We start from the raw sequence: 23140 nt of genomic DNA on the forward strand, positions 1-23140 counted from the left end.
GGAATAAAAAAGCAGAGCTTCTGGCTGCTTCTAGAGGGTTCCAGAGGGCCTCCCAGGGGCCCTGCCCCATTAGAAATATGTTCACCACAGCCAACTTCAGGCACTGTTGAGAGTGGCAATGGGGACCCCCCCTGACTGTCAAGAGAAATTTGTACAAAGAGCAGGGTCACTGGTGAAGGGATGGGAGGGGTCCGGGGAGGAAGAGCTGCAGCCACCAATCTCTGGCCTCAGAGGGCATGCTGTGAAGGCACCACACGTCACCCAGCTGGACAGGGGCAGGCTTGGGGACTGCTGGGCACCCTTCACCTCCAAGGGGACGGCACTGCCCTGCCCTGCGAGCAACCAGCCCAGTGAACAAGCACCAGCTGGATTTTCGAGTCAGAAAATTAAGAAAACAGTTCACAAATGTGAGAGTCTTGATGAAATAAAAATGCAATCTGGCATTTTTGTTCGGCACTCAGAGCTTGGCACTCTGATGGCTGAGGGGACAATCTGTTTGGAGCCTGTGCCCGGTGGTGAGGACAGACTGTGCTCTGTCAGGCTCCCCATGAAGCGCTGTTTCCACCATGCTCACTTCCTGCAGGCCACCCTTTTAAAGCCACCATTGAGTCTGGGACAAGGGCTTCAAAAGCTTCAGAGTTCTGCTGCCTTCCCATCACATACTTGATTTTGCAGCAACACGCTGATTTCAAAATTAACAGTGAACTTGTTTTGTTTTTAATATTGGGCCATCTGAAGCTCCATCTGAAACACTTAGAGCCACCCCGGAAGGGTTGGAGCACAGTGCGGGGACACGTCACAGGGATGGCTCAGGGGGTATTTCGATGGGTTGGGCAAATCTCAACTATCTTGTGGTTCACTTTTCCTGTTCATCTTTTTAAAACAGCTGATATGGGAGCCAGTGAGCTGCCATCAAGCTGAGTCTGGCTGCCTTTATTCTTTGTGTGGTCTGGCGGCATGACAGATTCACTGGAGGTCACTTGAGCAAGCTGGAGGTGAGCCCAGGGCGGACTCATGAGCAAACCCTCCTCTCCCTCGCCTGTGCTGCACTGACTGAGCATGGCCAGTGTGAACACACACACCTGCCTGGAGCAGACACAATGGCCCCAACTACGCAGCAAGGATTTGTAGCCACCTGGGTGCTTGCCCTTCAGTTGAGAAGGGCGTGTGTCCTTTAGGGTCTTCGAGACCTCACTCGGGAGCCAGGAGATGGAAACTCAGTGTCTTCCTGTCTGTATTTGACCCTAAGATGGAGTTATTTTCTCTCATGAGATCCACAACAGTGAGCTTTATCAGGGAGTGGAGGAGAAAGACACCTGCCAAGAAGAAACTTGTTGAATTATGCTGCTGTGTGGGGCACATTCCTTCTCTCAACTCCTTGTTCAAAAGTGATGTTCCAAGCTTCTCCAGCATTCTCTCTGCTCCAAGAGTAGTTTTACACATATTACCTTTCTTCTTCTGGGAACACGGTGCCATAGGTAGAATGGGGTCTGTGTCCCCATTTTAGATTGAAATGATTTTCATAAATGCCAAAAGTTCTAGAATTTCTTCTTGATTATTAGTGGGACAAAGAGCACGTGAAGACAGCCCAGGGTACGTCTGGAGGGCTGTGGCCGACCCACGAGTGGGCACGTCCCGTTCTTGCCGTCGTCTAGAACACGTCCACACAAACTGTTTAAGGACGGTGCACGGAGGCTTCCTTTTCCTCTAACCTGCCTTGTGACACCAAGGGTAGTGTTTCTTTAGGCATCCTGGTTATGTCATTCGTGCCAAGTGAATTGATAAATGTGGGTCAGTGATCTTCACGGCACTAGCAGATGAATTCCTGGATGTTGAATGCCTTTGGATCAGGTGTGTGTGGGGGTTGCTGGTTGACCACACGAAGGAATTCTTCACCCGAGCGCTCTGCCAATGTCCTCATGGGGCCTCCCAGTGGTCACTGCTTTCTCTCGTGCTGGCTGGATGCCATTTCCTTTACTTTGACGGTGTCGCTGGTGGAAATGCAGAGTGTGTCTGGTGACCCACCAGCATTTTGTGCCGTGGAGTCGGGGCTCTGAGTCTTTAATGGAGACCGGTCACCTGGAGAAGCTCGTGGCGTCAGTGGCCACTAGTTTCTTCTCCGATTTCATGGGTCTGTGGATGGTTTAGTGCACTGGGAGCGCACAGCCTGCAGCTCGCTGCCAGCGGTCTCCCAGCTGTTAAAGCTGGCCCAAGGATCCCAGCCAGTTACATGCGGGAATGTCTTTACTGATTTGGACTCGGCATCGTTGAGCAAAGCTATACATTTCTATATGTTTGTTTGAAGACTGAGTAGCTACACAGACAGCATGCTTCTTTGCAGATCCGGGAAGCTGAAGACCACAGTGAGGTTAGGAAACATATTTGCTCTGAACGGTAAGTCCTTTCTAGAAAGGCCGGCTCAAGCTTCTTCCTGTGGCCTCCCCTTCCTCAGTCAGGAAGTGGGTGTTCTGCTCTTAGGTAAGTGTGCTGGAAACTCTTAGCTCAAATTCTAAAGATCATCAAACCTCCCAGAAAAAAAGCATTGGGGTTCTGCTCAGTGCCTCTTTGGATCAGCACACAGTGATGCGTTTGGGTGGTCTGGGTGGTGAGGTCCCAGATTCACAGCACCCTCCTGTGTCCAGAGCTGGTGAGAGAATGCGACCTGTTCTGTCACCCGCCCGTCACCCAGCACAGAGGCTCATGTCGGCCTCTGGCCCCAGATGCAGCAGAAGGAGGTCTCGGAGTCCCAAGATGGCCTGGTCTCCTATCTTGTGGCTTCAATAGTTTCACCCACATCTCAGCAGAGCTCTCAAAAAGAAATCCCCAAATAGGACCGGCAGCTTGTTCTACAGGTGAATGACAGTGCGGAGGAGGACGAGGGCTGGACTCAGCGGGACACCCACGCCGGGGGCAGTTCTGACCACGTGTGGACCTCACCCACCGCAGCGCAGCTCTGGGGAAAAGGCACACCTGGGCACAGCCTGTGTGTGGAGCACACGTAGGAACTGACTCTGGTGGTTTCCGGTCTGTGGCCTGGCACTGCCTGCCGAGGCCCCATGGGGTCAAGCATTGACCTGTGTAACCCTTGTCTGCAGGACAAAGATGTGCTGGCATCCCTACCCCCAGGACCTCAGACATGACCCCTGTGAGGGTGTCTGGTGTCCCTGTGGGGAGAGGCAGATGTGGAAGGAAGACGATGTGTGTGCACGCTGAGCAGAGAGCCTGGAGCAGGTGCTCCCTCAGAGCCTCTGACATCCCGCCTCCAGGACTGAGAATTAACTCCTGTTGTTTCCACTGTGGCCTGTGGTCTTGCGTCGCCCCGGGCCCACACACCCGGAGTTGGGTCTCCGTCCCGCTCCGGCTTCCTCACGACTGGCTGGCCTTCCCCTTGCCAGGATCGTCCTGCTTCCCCGACCAGTTTCTCCGTCTCTTCCACAAGAGATGAGCCCGGACAAGCAAGAAGGGTGCCACCAGCGGTAAAGAATCAGGATCCTCTGAGAGCGCTCAGCAAACACATGTGGGGCCACGTCTGTGACCTCGGGCCGGAAGGGAGGAGCGGGCCCGGGCACTACAGGAACCGTGGGTGGCCCATGGCGGCGGGTGGAGGGAGCGCTCCTCCCATGCTGGTGTTGGGGCCGTGCACGCAGAGCACGCACGGAGGGCGCCGCATCCGACCGGGAGGGCAAAGCTGAGTGAGGCGGCGTGGCGGGCGTCTTGCGGGAACGGTGCTGCACGCGCAGTGGTGACGCGAGCACAGCCACGCCACCTGTGTAATTCTGCTGAGACCTGCAGCCAACGCACACAGATGTCACCTCTACTCGTGTGAGGAACCACGGCCCACCCGTGGCTGAGATGAGGAAATGCATGAGACACAGGTGGCCGAGTATGCAGCTCCTGCAGTCTCTAGGGGGTGGGCAGTCATACACGTTCAAACAAAGTAGATAGAACTGTGTTTCACTGAGAACACAGGCTGCCCCCAGAAACAATCCCACCTGCATCTGTGCCGATCGGAGGGACTAGAGCCCGTGTCGGGGGTGGACGGTGGGCATAAGCCGTCGTCTTCAAGGGATAGTTGTGACATCTGAAGGGGACCCAGGAGGACACAGTGACCCCTGACCCTTTGTAATGCCATCTGAGACAACATTATTCCCCCCAGGCCTTGCCAACCAGGATGCTTCTGGAAAAGTGAAAGAAGAAAGCTCGGCAGGAAACTTGCTGATTAACGTAACAGAGGTGGGGAGGGACGCCCAAATACCCCACAGAACAAGCCCTTCCCACAGGAGAAGGGGTGTGCCCTGGGGACGGAGGGACACGGAACAGATGCGGGAGCAGCTTCTGGCTTCCTCCGTCCCTGCGACTGAGCCAGAGCAGCCAGCAACCCCCGCCCACGGGAGCACAGTGGCTGTGGTGGGCCCAGCACCGCCAGGGAGGGTGAGCTGCTGGAAAGCAGGCAGATGTCAGGGCAGGTCCACGAGACCCACCCGTGGACCCGGGTGTCTGGGTGGATGAAGGGGATGTGGAAGCACCCACTGGGGAGATGGGGTGCCTTCCACATCCCAAGGGACTGGCCCAGGAGCTCCCTGTGGGCCCGAGCTCGGCCAATACTGCGGCAGATGGCCTCTCCCACAGGCACATAGGTATCCCCCAATTTGGTGATGCCCGAGACCCTGGAGAAGCCAGGCTGTCGTCTGGGCCAACAGACGCTGCGAGGATGGTGTGGCCACTTCTTCATCTCCATCGCAAGACCCTCACAGAAATATGGTTCCACGGTCCCCTCATGACAGCTGCGGCTACCATGGCCGTGTGAGAAGGGCATGGTGGGCGGAGGCATGGACAGGGCAGGTCCCCCATGGCTGCGGTAAGGACAGCCATGCCTCGTGGCCACAGATACCCCACACTCGCGAATTACACGTCTGCAGCCGGGAAGTCTGACATGAGTCTTCATCAAGCTGTGGGCAGGCTGGTTCTGAGGGTCCAGGGAAAAATGCACCTCCGTGCCTCCTCACGCTGAGATGTGCCCACGTTCTCGGCTCAAAGCCCCTCCCCTCGGCCTCCTGCCTCCAAGCACCCCTGCTCCGACAGTTCTGCAGAACCGCCTTAAGTCAGTGTCTGCTGATCTGCAAACCCTCCTTCCATCTGCCACATAAATCCCCCTCCTGCAAGGTGACTGGCCACAGATGCCGGCAGTTGGGATGTGGGCATCTTGGGGCCATGGATCTCTGCCACACTTGGCAAAGTGACAGAGTAGAATCCGTCAGAGACTCAAGGCCTTTCTGGAAAGCAATGGGCTCTGCGCTCCCAGGTTCCCACTGCCTGTGATGGACCACGTGGCCAGGTGGGTGATGCTCGCCTCGCCCATTTCAGAAGGCACTACGTGGGCAAGGTCAGCATCCCTGCAGAAGGCTGCCATCCACTGGACGTCTTCCGGGAGGCCTCACTGCTAGGAGTGTGAGCTCTCCAGACAATTGGGAATGAAGTGGACAAGGAGACGAGGTGGGAAGACGCGGAGGAGTGGGGGTAGGAAGGAGGGAAGCATGGGGCTAGGAATGGGAGTGCAGCTTCCAGTCCCAGTTTCCTGAGATCCTGGAAGTCCACAGGCAAGGGTTGCTACTCACCTGCACTGACTTCTAATAAGGAAGAATTTGCTGAATTCATGGTAACCTTGAGAGCAATGCGGTCAACTATTTTAAAGTGTTAGGTTGCCAAGAAAGACAACCCTGGCTGGACAGTTAATATGGAAGCAGATGAGAGAACTTTGTTCCAGAAGCTCTAGAAGGGAGCCCAGCCCCAGAGAGACGGGGAACCTTCAGCATCGGGGCCCCGGGGGCACAACTGCAAATATCCCAAGTAAGGAAAGGAGCGACAGGTGTCCAGAGAAGCAGGGCAGGCAGGATCTCGAAGGCCCCGTGCGGTCGTGCATCCAAGGACCGGGTCGAGCGAGGGCGCAGACCTCACAGGGAAAGCTGTCAGGAAGGCTGACGCCCTCAGTGGGTTGATGGCGGAAAACAGGAAGGGGATGATGACCGAGAGTCTCTTTAGCTGTGTTTGTTTAAACCTGAAGACCTCACCAGGTACGAAACCTCGATCTGGTGCAGAAGAAGCCATTTTAACAGGTGACTTAGAGAAAATGTATTTGATTGCAGCTCTGCCTGGACCATCTCTTTCCAAACCAGGAGGCGCAGAGAAGAGACGGGGGGTTGACGGATGGCGGGCGGATGCCACTCCCCACCGGCCCGGCGAGTGAGCTCAGGCGTTTACGAGTCCTCCACAGCAGCACGCTCGTGGCTCCCATTCACAGCGGCCACATGGAGACGCGGAGACTGGCACAGCCACTCTCAATCCCATGGTGCCCCTGGGCCCCTGACCAGAATGGGGGCGGCGGGGGCAGGGGACAGCCGGCCTGCAAGCCCGCAGGCGGACTTCCCGAAGACCTGTTGGGACCGTTTGCAAAACCAGAATGGGAATGTGGTCAGTAGGAGAGCAGTTTCATTAGGAACGAGTCACGTCAGAAAACAAAAGGGGGTTGTTTTCAAAAGACCACAGAGGTGGAACCTCCAACCTGCCATGACGATCCTTGATTACATCACGGTAAACACACCGCCGTCCGGATGTGCCTGGAATGCCTGGAAACGCTGAAGATGGACCGGAATGAGATGCTCGTTTTCCAGTTGTAACAACAGGGCTGTAGTAACGTAGGAGAACAGGACATCCTTATTTTTAGGAGGCACAAGCTAAAGTATTTATGTAGATGTCATGATGCCTAAAACTCACTTTGAAGGAGTTCAGCCAGAAAATGGGTAAAGCACACACACGTGTCAAGCAAAATCGGCCCCATACTGACCGACAGCTGTGGGATCTGGGTGGTGGGTGTGTGGGTCACCATCCAGTTATCATTTCTACCTGAGCGCTTTAAAACTTTTGCAATAAAATGTGTGGAGGAAAACCCTGCCACGCTGGTGACGCTCCTTCTTTGCGAGGGCTCCTGGGCTGGCCCACGCGGGAGTCCTTCCTGGTCGGATTGCGCTGCTGGGCAGTCCTCTGTGGGGCCAGAAGGGAAGCCTGGAGCCCCCTGCTTCCCCTCCTTTGGCTCTGGCTCTTCTACCGGGAACAGGGAACACAGGACCGGCGCCTCTCGGGGTTCACGTCTGCAGCATCTGCCCCCGTGTCTGATGCAAGCCCTCCGTGAGCATCTCGACGATCCCGGGGCCGCACAGCAAGGCTGGAGGCGAAGCCTTGGCTCGCTACCGGCCACCGAATGCCCCTTCACAGACCTGTGTCCGCGTGAGGGGGCCTGGGTAGGGCAGTGCCCCGTGCTGACCCTGTTGGATGTGTTTTTACAGGTGAAGACACGTAAATCATGTTTGTCGAAGTGCAGATCCAGAAAGCTGACAGAGGGGAGGCAGTGCGTGGAACCAGGAATCAAACTTTTGCTGGTGGTGAGCAAGGATCCGCTGACAGAGATGAGGGCAAAGCGCCTCTAACCTCAGGAAGGACAGGCGGGGACGCGGGCATCCGGGGCCACAGAAAACACGAGCCGACCTCGTGGCTTGTGATGTGTGGACAGCGCGGTGGGTGTGGACAGGTCAGGGATGAGCCCCCCACTCCTGGCGAGGTCAGTCTGTTCGCTGCACCAGGCAGGGAGTGCTGCTGCAGACTGGAGGCAGCCGCCGCACCGGGGCTTACGAGCCTGCGGTCTGGCTCCGAGGGAAGCAGTGTAGGGAATATAAAATCTGAGCTGTGACAGGTTAAGTTGTGCCGACGGTCACTGCAGCTCCCAGCCCGGGTCCTGGAGGCACGGACAAGCTGCTGGTGGGGGACGTGCCATTGCGGGCACGTTGTCTCTGCCACGTCAACAAACCAAAGCCTGCCCCACTCCGAAGAGAGAGATTCTGCTGGGTCTGAGACAGGAACTTGTGTGGCCCTGTAACTTCCTTGTCGAGGGGACACCTGTGTGCAGAGCCTCGCACACAAGAGGGAAGGAATCCTGCTTGCTTATCAGATTTGGGAGGCGTACCCATGACCGATCACGACAGGTAAACCAGGGCAGGTCTGGGTCACTCACACTAACTCAGAATATCCCTCTGTGGGGATTCCGCTTAGAGTTTAGAAAAACAAATGTAAACCAAAGGTTTGTTCGGAAAGAAATTATTTCCTGTGTGTTTTAAGGAAAGCAATGCTCAGCCCAAGGACTGCTGTACTGTGTGAATTTGGGATATTCCTTTCCGTGGAAGTTTGAAATTTTTGTGCATTTTTCCAACATGGAAAATCCCAGGCAAGCGCACAAGCCTGTAGGGGCGGTGTGCCCCCAGCAGAGGGTAAGGGTTTATGCCCCAGTGCCCTCGTCTGTCAAGTGCAGGGGTGACTCCTGCAGGGACTCGAGGTGACAGGCCTTGTGCGGGGCACCCGGGGCTGGGGTTCACACATGGCCGAGCCCGGTGCCGCCCCAGTGCCCTGACCTCTGCGGACGGCCAGACGGGGTCAGCCGTCCTCCCCAGGGCTGCCGGGCTGGCTGGGGTCTCTTTAGCAACAAAGCCAAACTGTGAGCACGCTGCTACGTGCTTTCCCTCTGTCTCTCCATGTCTGCATCCTGAGCTGTTCGCTTTCTGGTTTCACCTCTAAGTAGTTTTTTGTCTCCATCTAATTCTCGGTCTTGTTTTTGTAACACAGAATAAAAAACATTTTTTGTTTTGTTTTGTTTTGTTTAAAACGGTGCACCAAAACAGCATCATTCTCCTGTTCTTAATTTAAAGAGCAGATGAGCAGAATACTGCATAATTCTTTTTAAAAGTACAAATACATTTAGAAAGCATATTAGATTCTTTAAACTTCTGAAATAACATGGCTACACCCGGCCCAGCGTCAGTTAATCTCCTCATAAATTCTCCTTTGACGGATACACTGGAAGTAGCTGTGGGACCGCCAGGCTGTCGGGGAGAGGCTGATGTCCCGGCCACTTCTCAATCTCCTGCACGACCTGCCAGCCTAAGCTCCAGGAGGCGGGAGAGATGTCTCAGACGGGCCCCGGACGCAGGAAGATGCGAAGGAGGGTGGAAGGCGCGGGGGTGTGTGCAGGTCATGCCCTGGGCCTGGGAAGCTGCAGAAGTCCAACTGGTGGACCCCGAAGACGCCGACTGGCCCTCGATGGGGAAGTCAGGCAGTCACTTCCGCCCCTGGGGTGGAGGAACCGCTGAAGAAGGGCTTCCTTGAAGGGACAGGTGTGGAGGCAGGAGGACGGGAGGCCCAACCGCGGGGGTCCCGCCTGGGGTATCTAAGAACCCGTCAAATCGGCAACCTGGGAGCTTGGTGGAAGGGACGGGGAGGGTGCTGGGGAAAGCCAGCTCCGCTCCCACCCGCCAGCGTGGACGCCGGGAGGGGTGCGTTCTGCGCTGACGGCCCCGGCCACCTGCTCACGGGGCCCACACTGGCCTGCAGAGGCCAGAGGCGCGGGAAGCCCACCCTCAACACCTTGCCGTCCCACCATGGGGCCGATTCTGTGCCACGAAGAGCGTGAGCACCTGGCCACAGGAAGCAGGGTTTCCGAAAGAGGAGGTAGTTATCTTCCGTGCAGTCTGGCAAGACAGACCGAGACATCAGCTTCTCTCCACGCCACCCCCTGCATCCTGCTCGGGAAGGGGTGCAGGCTGAGATCCGATGGTAAGACTCCCCTGACAAGCGAAGGTGGCCAGTATCGGGGAGACAGGGCGATTGCTACGGGTCATCCACGAAAATGCTTCTGGGCCAACCCTGGCCTCCGTGGCCCACACAGCTGCCCCTTCATGACCCCGGGACAGGGAGGAGCCCGGCCAGGCTGCTGGAGACTGGCCACCTATCCCCAGCGCCACAGGAAGAAGGAAGAGGCTCTGGTCAAAGGGCAGGTGTCGGGGCTCCCACGGCCTTGGGACCGGGTGCCCCACCGTCACGAAGGTCCTGTGGGCACAGGGACTCCATGGGCCACCTGCCGCAGTCTGGGCTTTCACTGTGGGAGGGGTGTTGGAGGAAGAGGCTGTGAGTTTTAGTATTTACCATACGGGACCCAGTAGTCCAAGTAAGCGACCAAACCCAGGGAGATGTTCCATCGAAGCTTGTGGACTATTTGCCCCAAACAGCTACGTATCCAAGGCTCAGGCCAAAACCTCCCCACCTCCCCACAGCGGCCCCGGGTTGATCATCACACCTCCCAGCCTGTCAGTGGCTCCCACACACAGTAGGTGCTTAATAAATATGTTAGTCAATTGTGGGTTCTTTGTTACTTTCCTTCTAAATATGGAAGCTCTTATTTTTGTTTTTAAAAAATTTTTAAAGATTTTATTTATTTATTTGAGAGAGAGAACAAGAGGTGGGGAGGGGCACGGGTAGAGAGAGAGAGAGAGAGGGAGAAGCAGACTCCCGGCTGAGCAGGAGCCCAACTCGGGACTCGATTCCAGGACCCTGGGATCATGACCTGAGCTGAAGGCAGGCACTTAACCAACTGAACCACCCAGGTGCCCCTAAAAGCTCCTATTTTTAAAGCTCTTCAGGGAAAAACCCCTCACACCTCATGGAAATGGAGGGCCTGGTCTGAACCCCCACTGAACTGTTAGAAAAAATCATGCCCAGTGCCTTCAGATTTCAAGGGTCTGTGATGCCCAGGTCAGTGTTGAAGGCACCATAAGGGGTCAGCTTTTAATCTTCTGAGCTGCAAACTCGATCAGATTGCTGCCATTTACCATCAGAACATCTCCGGCGGCCTGTGCCGCGCCAGGTGAGGTGGGCCCCTCGGGAGACGGTCTGCACCATGCTCCGGGGGGCACCAGGATGACCGCAGAGCTGGGACACAGCGTGTGGGACACGGCGTGGGGGGGTCCGTCCCCACCGGGGACGCCGATTTTGCAGAGTGTGGCTTCGCTGTGTCCTCGAAAATGTCAGCCGACAAAGAACACTGTATTACGTTTGAAGTGTGCCCGACCACGTCTCGCCTGCAGTCACTAGGACGGGGAAGGGGTAACTGCGCACGTGTTAGGCGCCCACACGGTCGGCACTGGGAGAGTGTCTGTTCACGTCAGGCACCTGGGTCACAAACGCCCCTCACATCCCGGTCCTCTCTGCAGGGTGGGTTCGTACATTCATCAGGGTGCAAGCCTGGACTGGAACCTGCTAGAACACAGGAGGTTCTTGCGTTTATTGGCCAAGTGACCGAGAAAGGGGCCCAGTGGCCAGGAAGCGGCAGACTAAGCCCAGTGGCCAGGAAGGGGCAGTCTGCTTACGGCCTCTGTGCGGGCCTGTCCGTCCGTAAGTCGTATCACATACAACGCATAAAATAAGACTGTCTCCTACTCGATGCAAGCTGCTTTAAAGAACTGGTATCTTTTTGTATCTCTGTTTTCTGGTGGTGATTCCTGTGCAGAGAGCAGGTCCTCGACAATACTTGTTGCAGTAAGTGTGAGGCCCGAAGACATCTGAGGACCCACCACCACCCACCTGGTGCCCACAGTGCGCAAGGCACCGCGCTAACTATCCTCAGGGCCCAAAGATTTCAAGGACGATAGGAGGATCCCAATTACAGGCGAAGAAGAGGCTCAATGAGGCTAAGAAATGAGTCTCAAACTGCACAGTAATAGCAAACAAAGCAAGTGCTCGTTGGTGTGTGGATGTCCTCAACCCAGGACTGTGCCACTGGACCACAAAGGGAGACACTGACTCTGTTTCTAGGCCAGGACGGCTTCCCAGCCAGGAGCAGAAACACAGGCGCGAATGGGGAGGTGCTGCCGGCCCCACCTGGCCCCGACCCCCCCCCCCCCTGGCCCGAGAGCACCACGGCTAGGTACGTACAGGTCAGCACAGCCGGAGACCGGTTCTTCGGCACGTTCTCCTCCCTCTGGGCCACAAGTGAGCTGTTGGGCTCGGCCTGGTAGACGCACAGTGCCTCCCACTCCTTCTCCAGCCGGCTCTTGTTCCTCAGGTGGTCCTCCATGTAGGCCTGAAATGGAAAACACAGAGTCAGGGACTGCCGCCTACAGCCCTTGGCGGGACCCAGGACACAGAGGGCACAGCCCACGCGTCACCTGCGTGTATGAGTGAAGAAGCTGGTTCCTACCAGACCCAGTAAACACAGGCCAGCCAGACGCACAAAATGCAGGAAAGGCTTTTTACATGTTTTGCTGGTTGGTTCTCGGGGGTTCATGGTGCGTGCGTTCCGGGTACAGAGCCCAGGCATCAAGAACACTCAGCTGATGACGTGGCCTTGTCAGCTGTTACCAACCGACTGGGGAAAAGGCGGGCCAGATCCGATCAACTGACCAAAAGCTGGTGTAGATAATGTGTCCATGCAGATGCCGTTCTTCTTATAATTGGCCTACTTTTCCGAGTCCGATGGGTGTGATGGGCTTAAGGCACGGGGCTGCTCCGATGTGTGCAAAATGTTAAACAGCTTGTGGTGGTAAAAAAACCAAAAAACCAAAACCAAAACCAAAACCCAAAACAGTGGAACCAGATATCCTGACCCTCGGCTGCTTGGGTCTTAATTTTTCTGGGCACTTGTCCGTCAGCAGTGATCGCCGGAAGTGGACGAGGAAAGGCCTCTGGAACATTCCCTCCCACAAGGACAGCCACTGTCTATGCATATTCTCACGGATCTATGGAGTTGAGAAACGACCGTGACTTTAAGGAAAAGCATTTCAAATGACCAAACCTCAGCGGCTTTATTGTGCCCAACGGAAATAGTGGTCCCACCCTGGGACGCCGTGTTTGGGGGTCTTCAGTGTATTGTGTGTGGACACAGGTCTTCAGCCACATCCACAAACAAAATAAAACACACATGCACACGGGTCTAGGTCCCTAGTGGTTAGGCACCCCCAGGTCTAGTCAGGGTTGGCCCCTGGCCCCCTGCCAGCCCCCACTGTCCTCTCACTCCAAGGGAGCACGCAGCTCAGGCCCCTTCAAAGGCCAGGACAGGCCTGCTCCGCATCTCCTCCTGGGCAACAGCTCTGGGCTCAGCAGCACCGGGAAAAGTAACTCAGATCAGTCTTGTTGGCTTTCCACTCGTCTCACAGTTTGGACTACAGTTGACTTGAATTGGTTTGTGTTATTCACTCAACAAATACCAGCTCTATCCATGTCGGTCTCAAACCACGGAAAGCCGGTGCCCTGTGGGTGCTGTGGGACAGAAGGCATCGCCCTCAGGGTCTGCCTGGCCCAGCGGGTGAGGGGTGGTGGGGGCACCCAGCCGACGTCACCGGGAGGGCCAGCGATGGGCTGTGACCAGCAGCCAGGACCTGGCTTGTCACAGTCATTTAGGGACCTGGCAGATGGATTTTTGTGCAGATGACAGAGAACCACACGAGCCACGGCAGTGACATACCCTCGACCCTCCGAGGCACACCCTCCTGAGGAACAGAGCCTCCAGCCACTGAAGCCAAGGGAGTCGTACCAGCCCACCCCTCTTCATCAGCGCCCTACACTGTGACCTCCGTCCAGACAGCCCCTCTGGGTTCTTCGCAAGGGAAGGAAGTGAATTTAAGTGGCCTGATCCAGAAAACATCAACTACAAACCGCTTTTTCTTTTTGAGACAATCATTATAGAATATTAAATACAAAGTTATCCTAATAAGGACATTTTTGCATGATTAACATTTAAGTTTTGTGAAATCTTTCTCCAGCTAAAATATGGGGGTAGGGATAGTTCTGGCTGAAGTGTGTGGTTTCAGTGTTACTGTGGTTACTTTCCTCAAGATCGGATATTGTCTGCAAGAGGGGCACCGGATGTCACCTTAATCCCTGTAAACTGCATGTGTTTACATTTTCACGTTTACCTCAACGATGGGAAGTGAAATCACGCAGCGAGCTCACTTGGGTTTCTAAATTTATAGCAAGAAATACATACTGGGACTGTAGTAAGCAAGCTTGGGTGGTAGGAGGGAGGAGGGAGAAAGAGCAGATATGGACTATTTTTTCATTGAGAACAAAGTCATGTAAAGATACACTTGATTATATTAAAATTGAGATAACTTTTTCATTCTCTCAGCATGTGCTACTCTGGTAGCCTGTGTCTGTCATGCCCTGGTCATCTCAATTTGATCTGTTCTGTTAATATTTTTATGAAACATCATTTATGATATTAAAGTAATGTAATTTCCCCATTCATGGTTTTGGAGACTTTCCTCTTCCATGTTTGTGGATAAGATTCTTGCTTTTCATCTGTGACATGAGAGTATATTTTCATGTTGTCTGCGGGGAAGCTAAGCCTTAGTCATAAAATAATGTGTTTTTAAACAACACCCAAACCAAACTGCCACAGTAACTTAATCCTGGGAGGTCCTGTCTCTCAAGGGTGTGAGAAGTGTGAATTAGAACAGGTATAGTAACCCTCCTCAGACGTAGTCATCTTCTGGAATAATTGGTAAGTTAACATGTAATGAAACACTACTCATGTTCTTTCCCCCAGAGTGAGCATGTGGCTGGAGCTGTTTTAAAAACTGAATTCCAATACTTTTGTTTTATATATGTGTGTGTGTGTGAGAGTGAGCATGGTGGTAATGGTGGGAGGGCATAGTTTTTAAACAAACCGTACATTTTTATTACACATGTAGCATGCATAGAAAAGAACAGAAAATGAAAGGAAGCGGAATGAAAACAAATGCTACTAATAACTCCACCACTCAGAGCTAACCATAAGGCTTTGATAAACCCTACTCTCCTTGGCACGTGCATGGGCTGCTTTTTTTCTTTTTTTTCAGGGCTGATCACCATCGCTTCAGCTTTGGACAACATCCTATATTACAGGACTTTCTTCTCTGAGTTGACAAAAAGCTGAGATGAAACTTTCATCTTATATTCGGAGAAGCCAAGGCCTAGATTCGTTAAACCCTTGGCCCAAAGCCCCCAGCAGCCAGATGCAGCACCAAAGCTTGGGTCTGCTGCCTGGGACACTGCTGTTTTGTCTTGGCTCCCTGCTGCAACCTCCTCCCCACGCCCCTACCCTCACGTCCACTTCCTAGTTCACTCACAGAGCAACCGGATCACCACTTCTGGCCCCAGACACCACTCGTTTAAAAAACCACCAGTGGAGCCTAGACTAGCACTACCCTTTGTCCAAACTTCATTTGACTAACCTGCTCCTTTCTATCCCAATAAGACTATTTCCCAATGTTCTGACCACCCCCCACCCCACATCACCATCACTCTTTACATTTCCTTCACGCTGATTCTTCTGTAATGAATCTACCCTGACTTTACGGTCAGTGCAACAGCAGCATCTCCTTTGTGAACCTGGGCTGTGCTTACTGCCAGCCTCTCGGATCCTCATTTCCTACAACCCCACCCTCTTCGTCGGACACTTACTATTTTAAAAACTATGTCTTTGCACATTCTTCTTTGCGCTATAGCTTGGGGGTGTCAGGATATTCTTCCTCTCACGAGATTAAGATTTTTGAAAATGGAGCCAGTGTCTCATTCACTTGGCACGTGCTTTGGGCACACAGTCGATATTTGTTGGATGACTGCTCATAACCTGGAATTTTCTAGAAGTAATTTGTACTACTGATAAACATTTTATGTCAATGATGGCATCCAAAAAAATTGCCTTAGGATCTTCTGAAGTTGGAAGAACTGCCCCAAAACGTAATGTAGGGACTTTTGTTTCATTGTCTATTTCCTCACCTCCTTCTTGCTTTCTGGGTTATCCAGCCAGCATCTTTACAATCCACGCCAAGCAGGTGCTGCTGCATTCTAATGCTCCTGTGGCAACCCCAACGTAATGACATATTTAGAAACTTGGAGGCACCACAGCAGTTCAGAAAGCTCTACCTCCAACCCTTTTAGCTCTTCCTGCTGAGTCCAGGCCCCGTGCTGTCTCCCCCCGGTCTTCTCTGTCACTGTGTGAACTCTGTGCGCTGGGCAAGTGTCTCTCATTCAGGATGTAATACATGCCGTTACTGGTGTGATGAGGGATGCTTCTAGAACCTGTCGTCCCAGGAGCTGTGAGCATCTGCTGGTTAGGTACCCGCTTCACCCACATCACTTTACACAGTCCTGTTCCAGGTTCTTGTGAGTTCCTCTGAATGGAAACTTTATGAGAGAAGCCCTGAGATATGCAAAGTACTAGTTAATAGTACTAGAAGGAAACCAGCCACATGCAGGTGGGATCCCACTGTGATGTGCACGCTGAAAACGTAAAAGAAGTGAAGAGCTGGTGCTCAGTATTAGTTGCTTCAACTTGAAAAGTGTAGGTAAATTAATTTTGATCACTACTGCTGGTTCTTAAGGAATGTTTGGAAGCGTGACTTTACTCTTTTAGAATTGTTCACTATACCTTAATATTGGGGTGGCAGAGGTAGAGGCTGTGGAAGTGTTCTTGGCAGGAAGAACTCCCTCGGAGGAATTTTACTCAAGCTGGTTTTAGATCAGTCCTGAGTGGGGAGCTGTCTAAACCTTCTTGAATTCTGATACTTTCCTGGGACCTAGACTTAATGGGCTTGCAGAAAAGATAATCCCCAGATAAACTGTTTGTGGGAAAAAGCAGGCAGCTTCCAGAATGTGGGTTTTCCGAGTTAGTAACCGGGACACACCGGCTGACACCGGCCTCAGGCTCCGTGGCATTAGCAAGTAGAGCAGGTTGAAGATGAGCCAGCATTTCTTTTGAGTTTTTTGCCCAGTGAGAACGACACCAGCTTTCGTTAGCCCTATTTTATGAGATAGGAACCCAATCAGAGGTTCTCCTCTTTAATCTTCTTCATATGAGTCTTAACTCCTCATCTCTTATCTTTTTCTAGCTCATGCTATTAGATCACTGGTAGGAAGCCTACAGACATTTTCTGGGTCACAAGGACTATGTGCCACCAGATGACACAGCATCTGTGTTTCAGACAAACTGACTGGCCTCCACATTTAATGGGATGATTTTACACAGAATCCCAAACCTTTGGGACAAAAATGTTATTGCTTGGAGACATGTCCACAATTTGTCAAGGTAGCTTAAATATTTTCTGCAGTTAAGTTCTCTGATCAAATTGTCAACACCGTGAGGTCAAGAAGGTGATTTCTTAAAAATATGGAGCATTTGGGATGCTCTGGAACATGATGGGGTTTTATTAATAATCACAAGAGCACTTTGTATCTTCAGGAGCTGATTGTAGCTTCTGTCCCCAAAGCCTTTATGAAAGCCTCAAGGAGCTTTTGCTGAATTGGAAAGCAGTAAAATGGAGTAGGCACTGGACTGGATTTTGAAAGACTTCTTAACAATGTAATTCACAAAAAGAGTTGGTCCCCACATAGCTACTTTTTGGTTATACTTTTGGGCAAACCACCTCATCTCACTGACCCTTAAATTTATTGCTATGTAAAAATGGGAATCATAGTTCGTACTCCTGAAGGTGGTTCCGAGGGTTGACTGGGTCGCTCTGTGAAGTCGCTTTGTGAACTATAATGTGTATATATGCGGAGAGGTGGTGATCATGGCAGGTCTCAGCTCTTCATTAAAAAAAGAGGGAATCACTTAAATTGTCATCCATATTCTGTGACTTTACTGTGCGTCCTGGGGACATTCCCATGAGCTAATGAAATATGACACAGTGAGTCTGCAGAGAAAGCAAACACCAAGTGCAGCCTGAATGCAGAATTCCGGGGGCATCGTGGCGGGCACGACACCAGCGTAAATACCGCCACAGAGGGAGATAACAAGCAAGCACCAGTAAGCACATAGTTCCTAGACTCAGAGTCGTATCCTGTCATCAGGGACAGCCATCTTCCTCAAAAACTCAGTTTCCACCTTGTGTGGATAGAGCCAACATGTGCTCAGATTGCCATGCTGAGCTCACAGCCACCAGACTGTGAGATCGGGGATGGTTCCAGAACTCAACCCCCTCCTCTCGCCTTGTTCCCTTTTGTTGATCACTGCCTAGCGAGGGAGGTATTTCATGGCCAGTCTTGAGGACTCACTGGAAAATGCCAGTATAAGAGAAGGTGTGAAATCAAGCTGCTAATTAAAAGATGTTTTCCAGTGTGGAAAGCGGGTGCTAATACCCTGTGGCGCTTCTGACTCAGCACCCTCAGACTGCGTCCTGCTCGGAGACTGTTTCACGGGCACCGTTTTATGTTTGGTGTCAACACCGGGACCCATTTCCAGATCACTAAGGAAATAACCCCACTTACAAAAACTATTCTGTTTCACCACATGCAACAAGCCCACATCCATCCTTTGACGTCAGTTGGCAGAGTTGCCGTCTGCCTCTGAACGCCAGGATAATGGAGTGTGCAGACTTGTCAGGGGTCGTCCACAGGGCAGCACGGGCTCGTCCAGGGCCTCCCGGATCGCAGCCGCCGAAGGTGCTCTGCCAAATCTGCATGCAGTGGCTGGCTGGAGCCTGAGGGACAGCAAAGTTTAGCTCCGCTAAACGTCAGAGATTATATGTTGTTTTAGCATCTCTTACGCCAGCATTGGAAGAGGTGAGATGCTGGGCAGTGAGAGTGGATTCATTATTACTAAGGAGAACAGCAGAAACATATCCCTTTCCAGGAACACCAATGCTCATGAGGATGGAGGATCACGGATGGACAGATAAGTGAAACGGCATCCACTCCCTACCATGTCCCCCCAGTCAATATATACAGAAACCGTCAACGGCAGCAGGAAACAGTGTCCTCGCAGGTGTCCGGACACCTGCTGTGTGGGTCCTCAGATACGAAACAAGTAGAGAGCATCTCGGTGGAACTTCATTTTACGACAGTGCTGCCAGAAACAAGCATCTGCCCGCTGTGGCAAAGGCCTATTAAAGATAGGTGGGCTTTTGGAAGACCCGATTTTTATGAGGGAGGCTTTGTTTCCATTCCTTTCTTTACCTTGGTGCCTGTTATTACATGACTTGACTGATGTGACAATCAAACCATTTGTTAAAGTGAAGAATACAACCCATTTACATTTCCCTTCCTTGTGAGAAGACCAGAGGGCTTGTGCTTTAAAATCAGGTAGAGGTAGATTAATGCCTTTAAAAGCAAGGAGTAAGCTGCTTCTGCTGCCATTTGGGCAAAGGGAGGAACTTTTTTCTCTTTAAAAATAAACATTGCTGGGGCACCTGGGTGGCTCAGTCGTTAAGTGTCTGCCTTCTGCTCAGGTCATGGTCCCAGGGTCCTGGGATCGAGCCCCACATCAGGCTCCCTGATCGGCGGGAGGCCTGCTTCTCCCTCTCCCTCTCCCCCTGCTTGTGTTCCTGTTCTCGCTCTCTCTCTCTCTGTCAAATAAATAAAATCTTTAGAAAAAAAAAACATTGTCACTTGTCTTCATTAATACATGAAAGGGGAATGTTTATGTTAAATGTTTGAATTCCCACAGTAAGACGTTTGAATTCCAAGCAAAAAATATGTAAAGATGAAAGGAGAACCTCGATGGGGTCCATTGTCCTGACTTAGCTTACGCAGCCAGAGCCACGGTGTCAGCTGGCGGCTTGGCGAGGAGAGGAGCTCTGCCCGTCTGCACAGCGCTGCCTCTGACACACTCTCAATGTTATTCATTAATGTTATGAGTGGGCCCGTGAAGATATTTGAAATTCAAAATTAGAAATTCTAAGTAGTACATTCAAACTCAGAGAAGGGCAGATCTAGTTAAATGATCAGAGGGTAGCTTTGTTATTTCTCCGCTTAGAAGAAACTTGCTAGAAACAGGAATTGTGAACCATACGATTGTATTCAAATGCCACCTGACTCTGATAAATCGGAGCCACAGGGTGAGGCCCTGCACAAAGAGCATGGCCTGGCTGCCCAGCGTGTCCCGTACCACACCCCGCCCGCACCTCTGCATCTCCTCTCACTTGCCATGGGACTGCTGGGTCTCACTGAGTGGTTAAAACATGCGTGGCTCCAGTAGATATACACATGTTATTCTTAAAAATGGCAAAAAACAAACAAACAAACAAAAAACCAAACCGCAGACCCAGGAGAGGCCAACTCAAAGCATGTTCCTGTATTATCAAAATGGAGTTTACTTGGGAAAAGCAATCACAGTTTGGCCTTCAGCCTCTGGGTCATGTGTACAAAAAGCCTAAAGACGTAGGCATGAGGAACAGATGCAAGACTCGTGGTGCTCCTCCTTTTGATTACATTTTGAAAATCGCTTCCGTGGAAATTCATTTTGAGGAGGGAATGTTCCACATATCTTTGCAGTGAGCCTGGTTTTTCCTGGTGAGGTTAACCAGCAGGAGCATCATGTGGGCAGGAGAACCGGCTTCACTGGCAAGTGTGAACTCACGTCATTTTCCCCAAATTCTCCCTCTGAAAGCTCTGGAGGCCAAGCAGAATCTCTGAAGCCCAGAAACCCCTGAAAACGGGTCTCAGGGCTATCTGCACATGACTTGGAAACGCACTCCCACTCTTTATATCGTAACCAAGCACACTGGGGTGATAGAAGCGTACAATTGTTAAAACAGTGGGGAAAAGTTCAAAGGCTGCCAAGTGGAAAGGCTTTAAGAGAAAGTCCCCAGCTCACACGCAGTTTAGGCGCAGAGGTGAGTGAACACAGCGACGCAACAAAGTGCAGAAGGAACAGAGGAGAAAACGTGCTGGGTTTGAGGCTGTGAACACTGGGTTCTCTGCTTTATTTAAAATCCCTTTTGTAATTGAAAAATAAAACACATGCAAGGACTAGGAAAATAAACAAAAGCTCTAAAGAAAACATCATGTTTTTCAAAGAACTTCTGGGAAGCCCCCCAGGCAGGAGTCTCCAAGGCAGGAGTTGAGACGTGGTCCGCGTCCCCTGTGCTTTTGTAGGGTCAGAGAGAACACAAGGTGCCTCTCTGCAAAGCAACTATTAAAGGGGACATGAAAACTAATTAAATCTTGATTATGTAGAACTAACTAATTGGGAGCTTCATTATAATTTTGGGTCTTGGTATTCTGCATCTAGAACAAGGTCCAGAATTGCAAAGAGTCATATCGACAAAAGAGAGGTCTTGAACAGTGGTGGAAGAGCCTATGGGGGCATTTCCTGGAATCCATAAATAATTAACCCCATCACAGGGTGGTCTTCAGGGGTGCTGGACATAGATCAGCGATGTGCTGAAGGACACCCCGTCTGTGCTAAAGACACGCGCTCATCGAATAAGTGTGTGACTTGCACTAGCAATTACTTGACAGATTTGTAGAAGAAGAAAACCACAACTTGATGAACACTTACAATTAAAACCTCGATGGAAATTGTTAATAATGAACACCTGTCCCAGGAAGGTTCCGAATAATAAACCTTAAGAAAGAAGCAGTTCTGTCCTTACCACCTACTCTTACTAAACCGGAGGAAGGGAGAAGGTTCTCCAGCATGACGCGGTGCTCAGTGTGTGCGTGGGGGCGGCGGGGGGGGGACGCGGGCTCCGCAGGGAGACAGAGAAGGGAGCCCACGTGGTGGCAGCGTCGTGCTGCCCTGTGCAGGCTGTCATTCTTCAAGGAGCTCGACGAGCTTAAATAAACAATTTTATGAATCTTATTATCTTATTTAGCATCTTAAGAGTTAAGGTTATATGAACAGAGATCAAAATACAAAGATGAATACTCATGAGTGATGGAAAATAAGAGAATTATACTGCATTTTCCATACATGAAAAAGGTATTAATGTTTGAATTTAGGGCAAAGAGATTCCTTGGCATTATGAGTGAACGCTGAATGTCTCCTCTAATTGTGGAAGAGAGACCAGAGCTTCACTCCTATTTCATACTCCTGCCCTGGTGTTGGTGGTTTAGGGATTTATTCATTCATTATTCACGTTGTCATGAATGCATCAGCCGAGCCGGGGCATGTGTGTGTTCCGAGGACCCAGCAAAGACTCTGTCCTCGTGCGGCTGATTTCTTTAGGAGGAGAACAAACCACATACAAATAAACAAACATGATTAGAAAGATAACTTCAGCTAACAGTAGAGCGGTAAGAACACATGACAGAGATTAAGTGAGGGGTGTGGGAGGCAGAGGCTCAGACCCCAGGAGGGGAGGCCCCTCTGATGAGTGGATTCCTGAGGGCATCCTGCAGGATGGGAAGGGCTCATCATCAAGGAAGAGGGGTATCACAGGGAGACTGGGCAGCCAGGGCGAGAGCCCGGGGTGGGAAGGGTCCGACAGGGTCCAGAAACATGAGAGAAGGCCAGGGCGGCGGGAGCGAAAGGGGCGAGGTGGGGCAGCGGCCAGCGCCCTGACCACAAGGGAGCCCGCCGCCCGCGGGGGGAGTCTGCGGTTTGCAGTAAGAGCTGCGGGAAGCCACTGGAGTGTTTTAAGCAAAGGAGGCACATAATGGAAAAGATGCTTTTAAAAGGTCACTCTCGCTACAGGCGGGGACCAACTGCACAAGATGGGCCATCCGCACATGAAAGCACGGGGGCTGACATTTGGGGACAGCAGCGGGGGCAAAGAGCACAGAGAAGGGGGCAGGTGCATCATATATTCTGGAGGCGGAGCTGCCAGGACTCACTAACTGAGTAAATCAGAGGATTTTAGTCTATTTGATAGAGACTGCTCATTTGATTATCCAAGCTGTTCTGCCTTACACTCCTAAAATTCTGTAACCACTCAGTTTGTAAAATATTCTGTAATTGGCTCAACCCTCCATCTGTCACACAACCATAGCGGGGCAAGGTCCTACTGAGTTGGTCTGAGAAACAAGGTCACAGCCCTCATCTACCCTAAGTCAGAAGTTGGAGTAAAACCCGAAAAACTTCACCAAAATTCCTGGTATTTCCAACAACCTCCCTGCTTTTGTTGCATGGACAAAATGCTCGGATAGTTGCTGGCACCGCTTGGTTGTCAGTGTGCCCAAAGAGCCACAGAAAATCAACAGCCAATAGCTTAACCCACAATTTAAAATGTAAAAATCAGTCAACTAAATTAACCTGGAATACTCTGATATACGTGGACACGTAAGGCAGTTCTACAATGCAGACAAATGTGTGCGAGCACGGCTGGGCTGGAAGCCGCGGAGAGCCAGTTGCCGTGTCCTGGGTGTTGGGAAACACTGCACTAGCACCTGCTGACCTGGAGGCCCCCGCCAGGACCATGCCGCTGCATCACGAGCCGACCCGGGGGCCCCCGCCGGGACCATGCCGCTGCATCACGAGCCGACCCGGGGACCCCTGCCGGGACGGTACCGTTGCAGCCATGAGCTGCTTCCCACATGACACACAACAATTCCATGAAAGATC

General features: G+C 51.9%; 1 protein-coding gene across 5 annotated transcripts in view; it reads right to left on the minus strand.

Moving 5' to 3' along the window:
• The window catches only part of PTPRN2 (protein tyrosine phosphatase receptor type N2), an 822430-nt gene that overhangs the window by 52333 nt on the left and 746957 nt on the right, over window positions 1–23140 (minus strand). For all 5 annotated transcript variants that reach the window (XM_025859126.2, XM_073888925.1, XM_073888924.1 and 2 more), the window contains one exon: window positions 11809–11956. In XM_025859126.2, the coding sequence (XP_025714911.2) occupies window positions 11809–11956 (148 nt within the window). The remainder of the gene's footprint in view (window positions 1–11808; window positions 11957–23140) is intronic.

The sequence above is a fragment of the Callorhinus ursinus genome, unplaced genomic scaffold (genome assembly GCF_003265705.2).
Source record: "Callorhinus ursinus isolate GAN/ISIS: 27379988/994484 unplaced genomic scaffold, GSC_fseal_2.0 scaffold99, whole genome shotgun sequence".
NCBI lineage: Eukaryota > Metazoa > Chordata > Mammalia > Carnivora > Otariidae > Callorhinus > Callorhinus ursinus.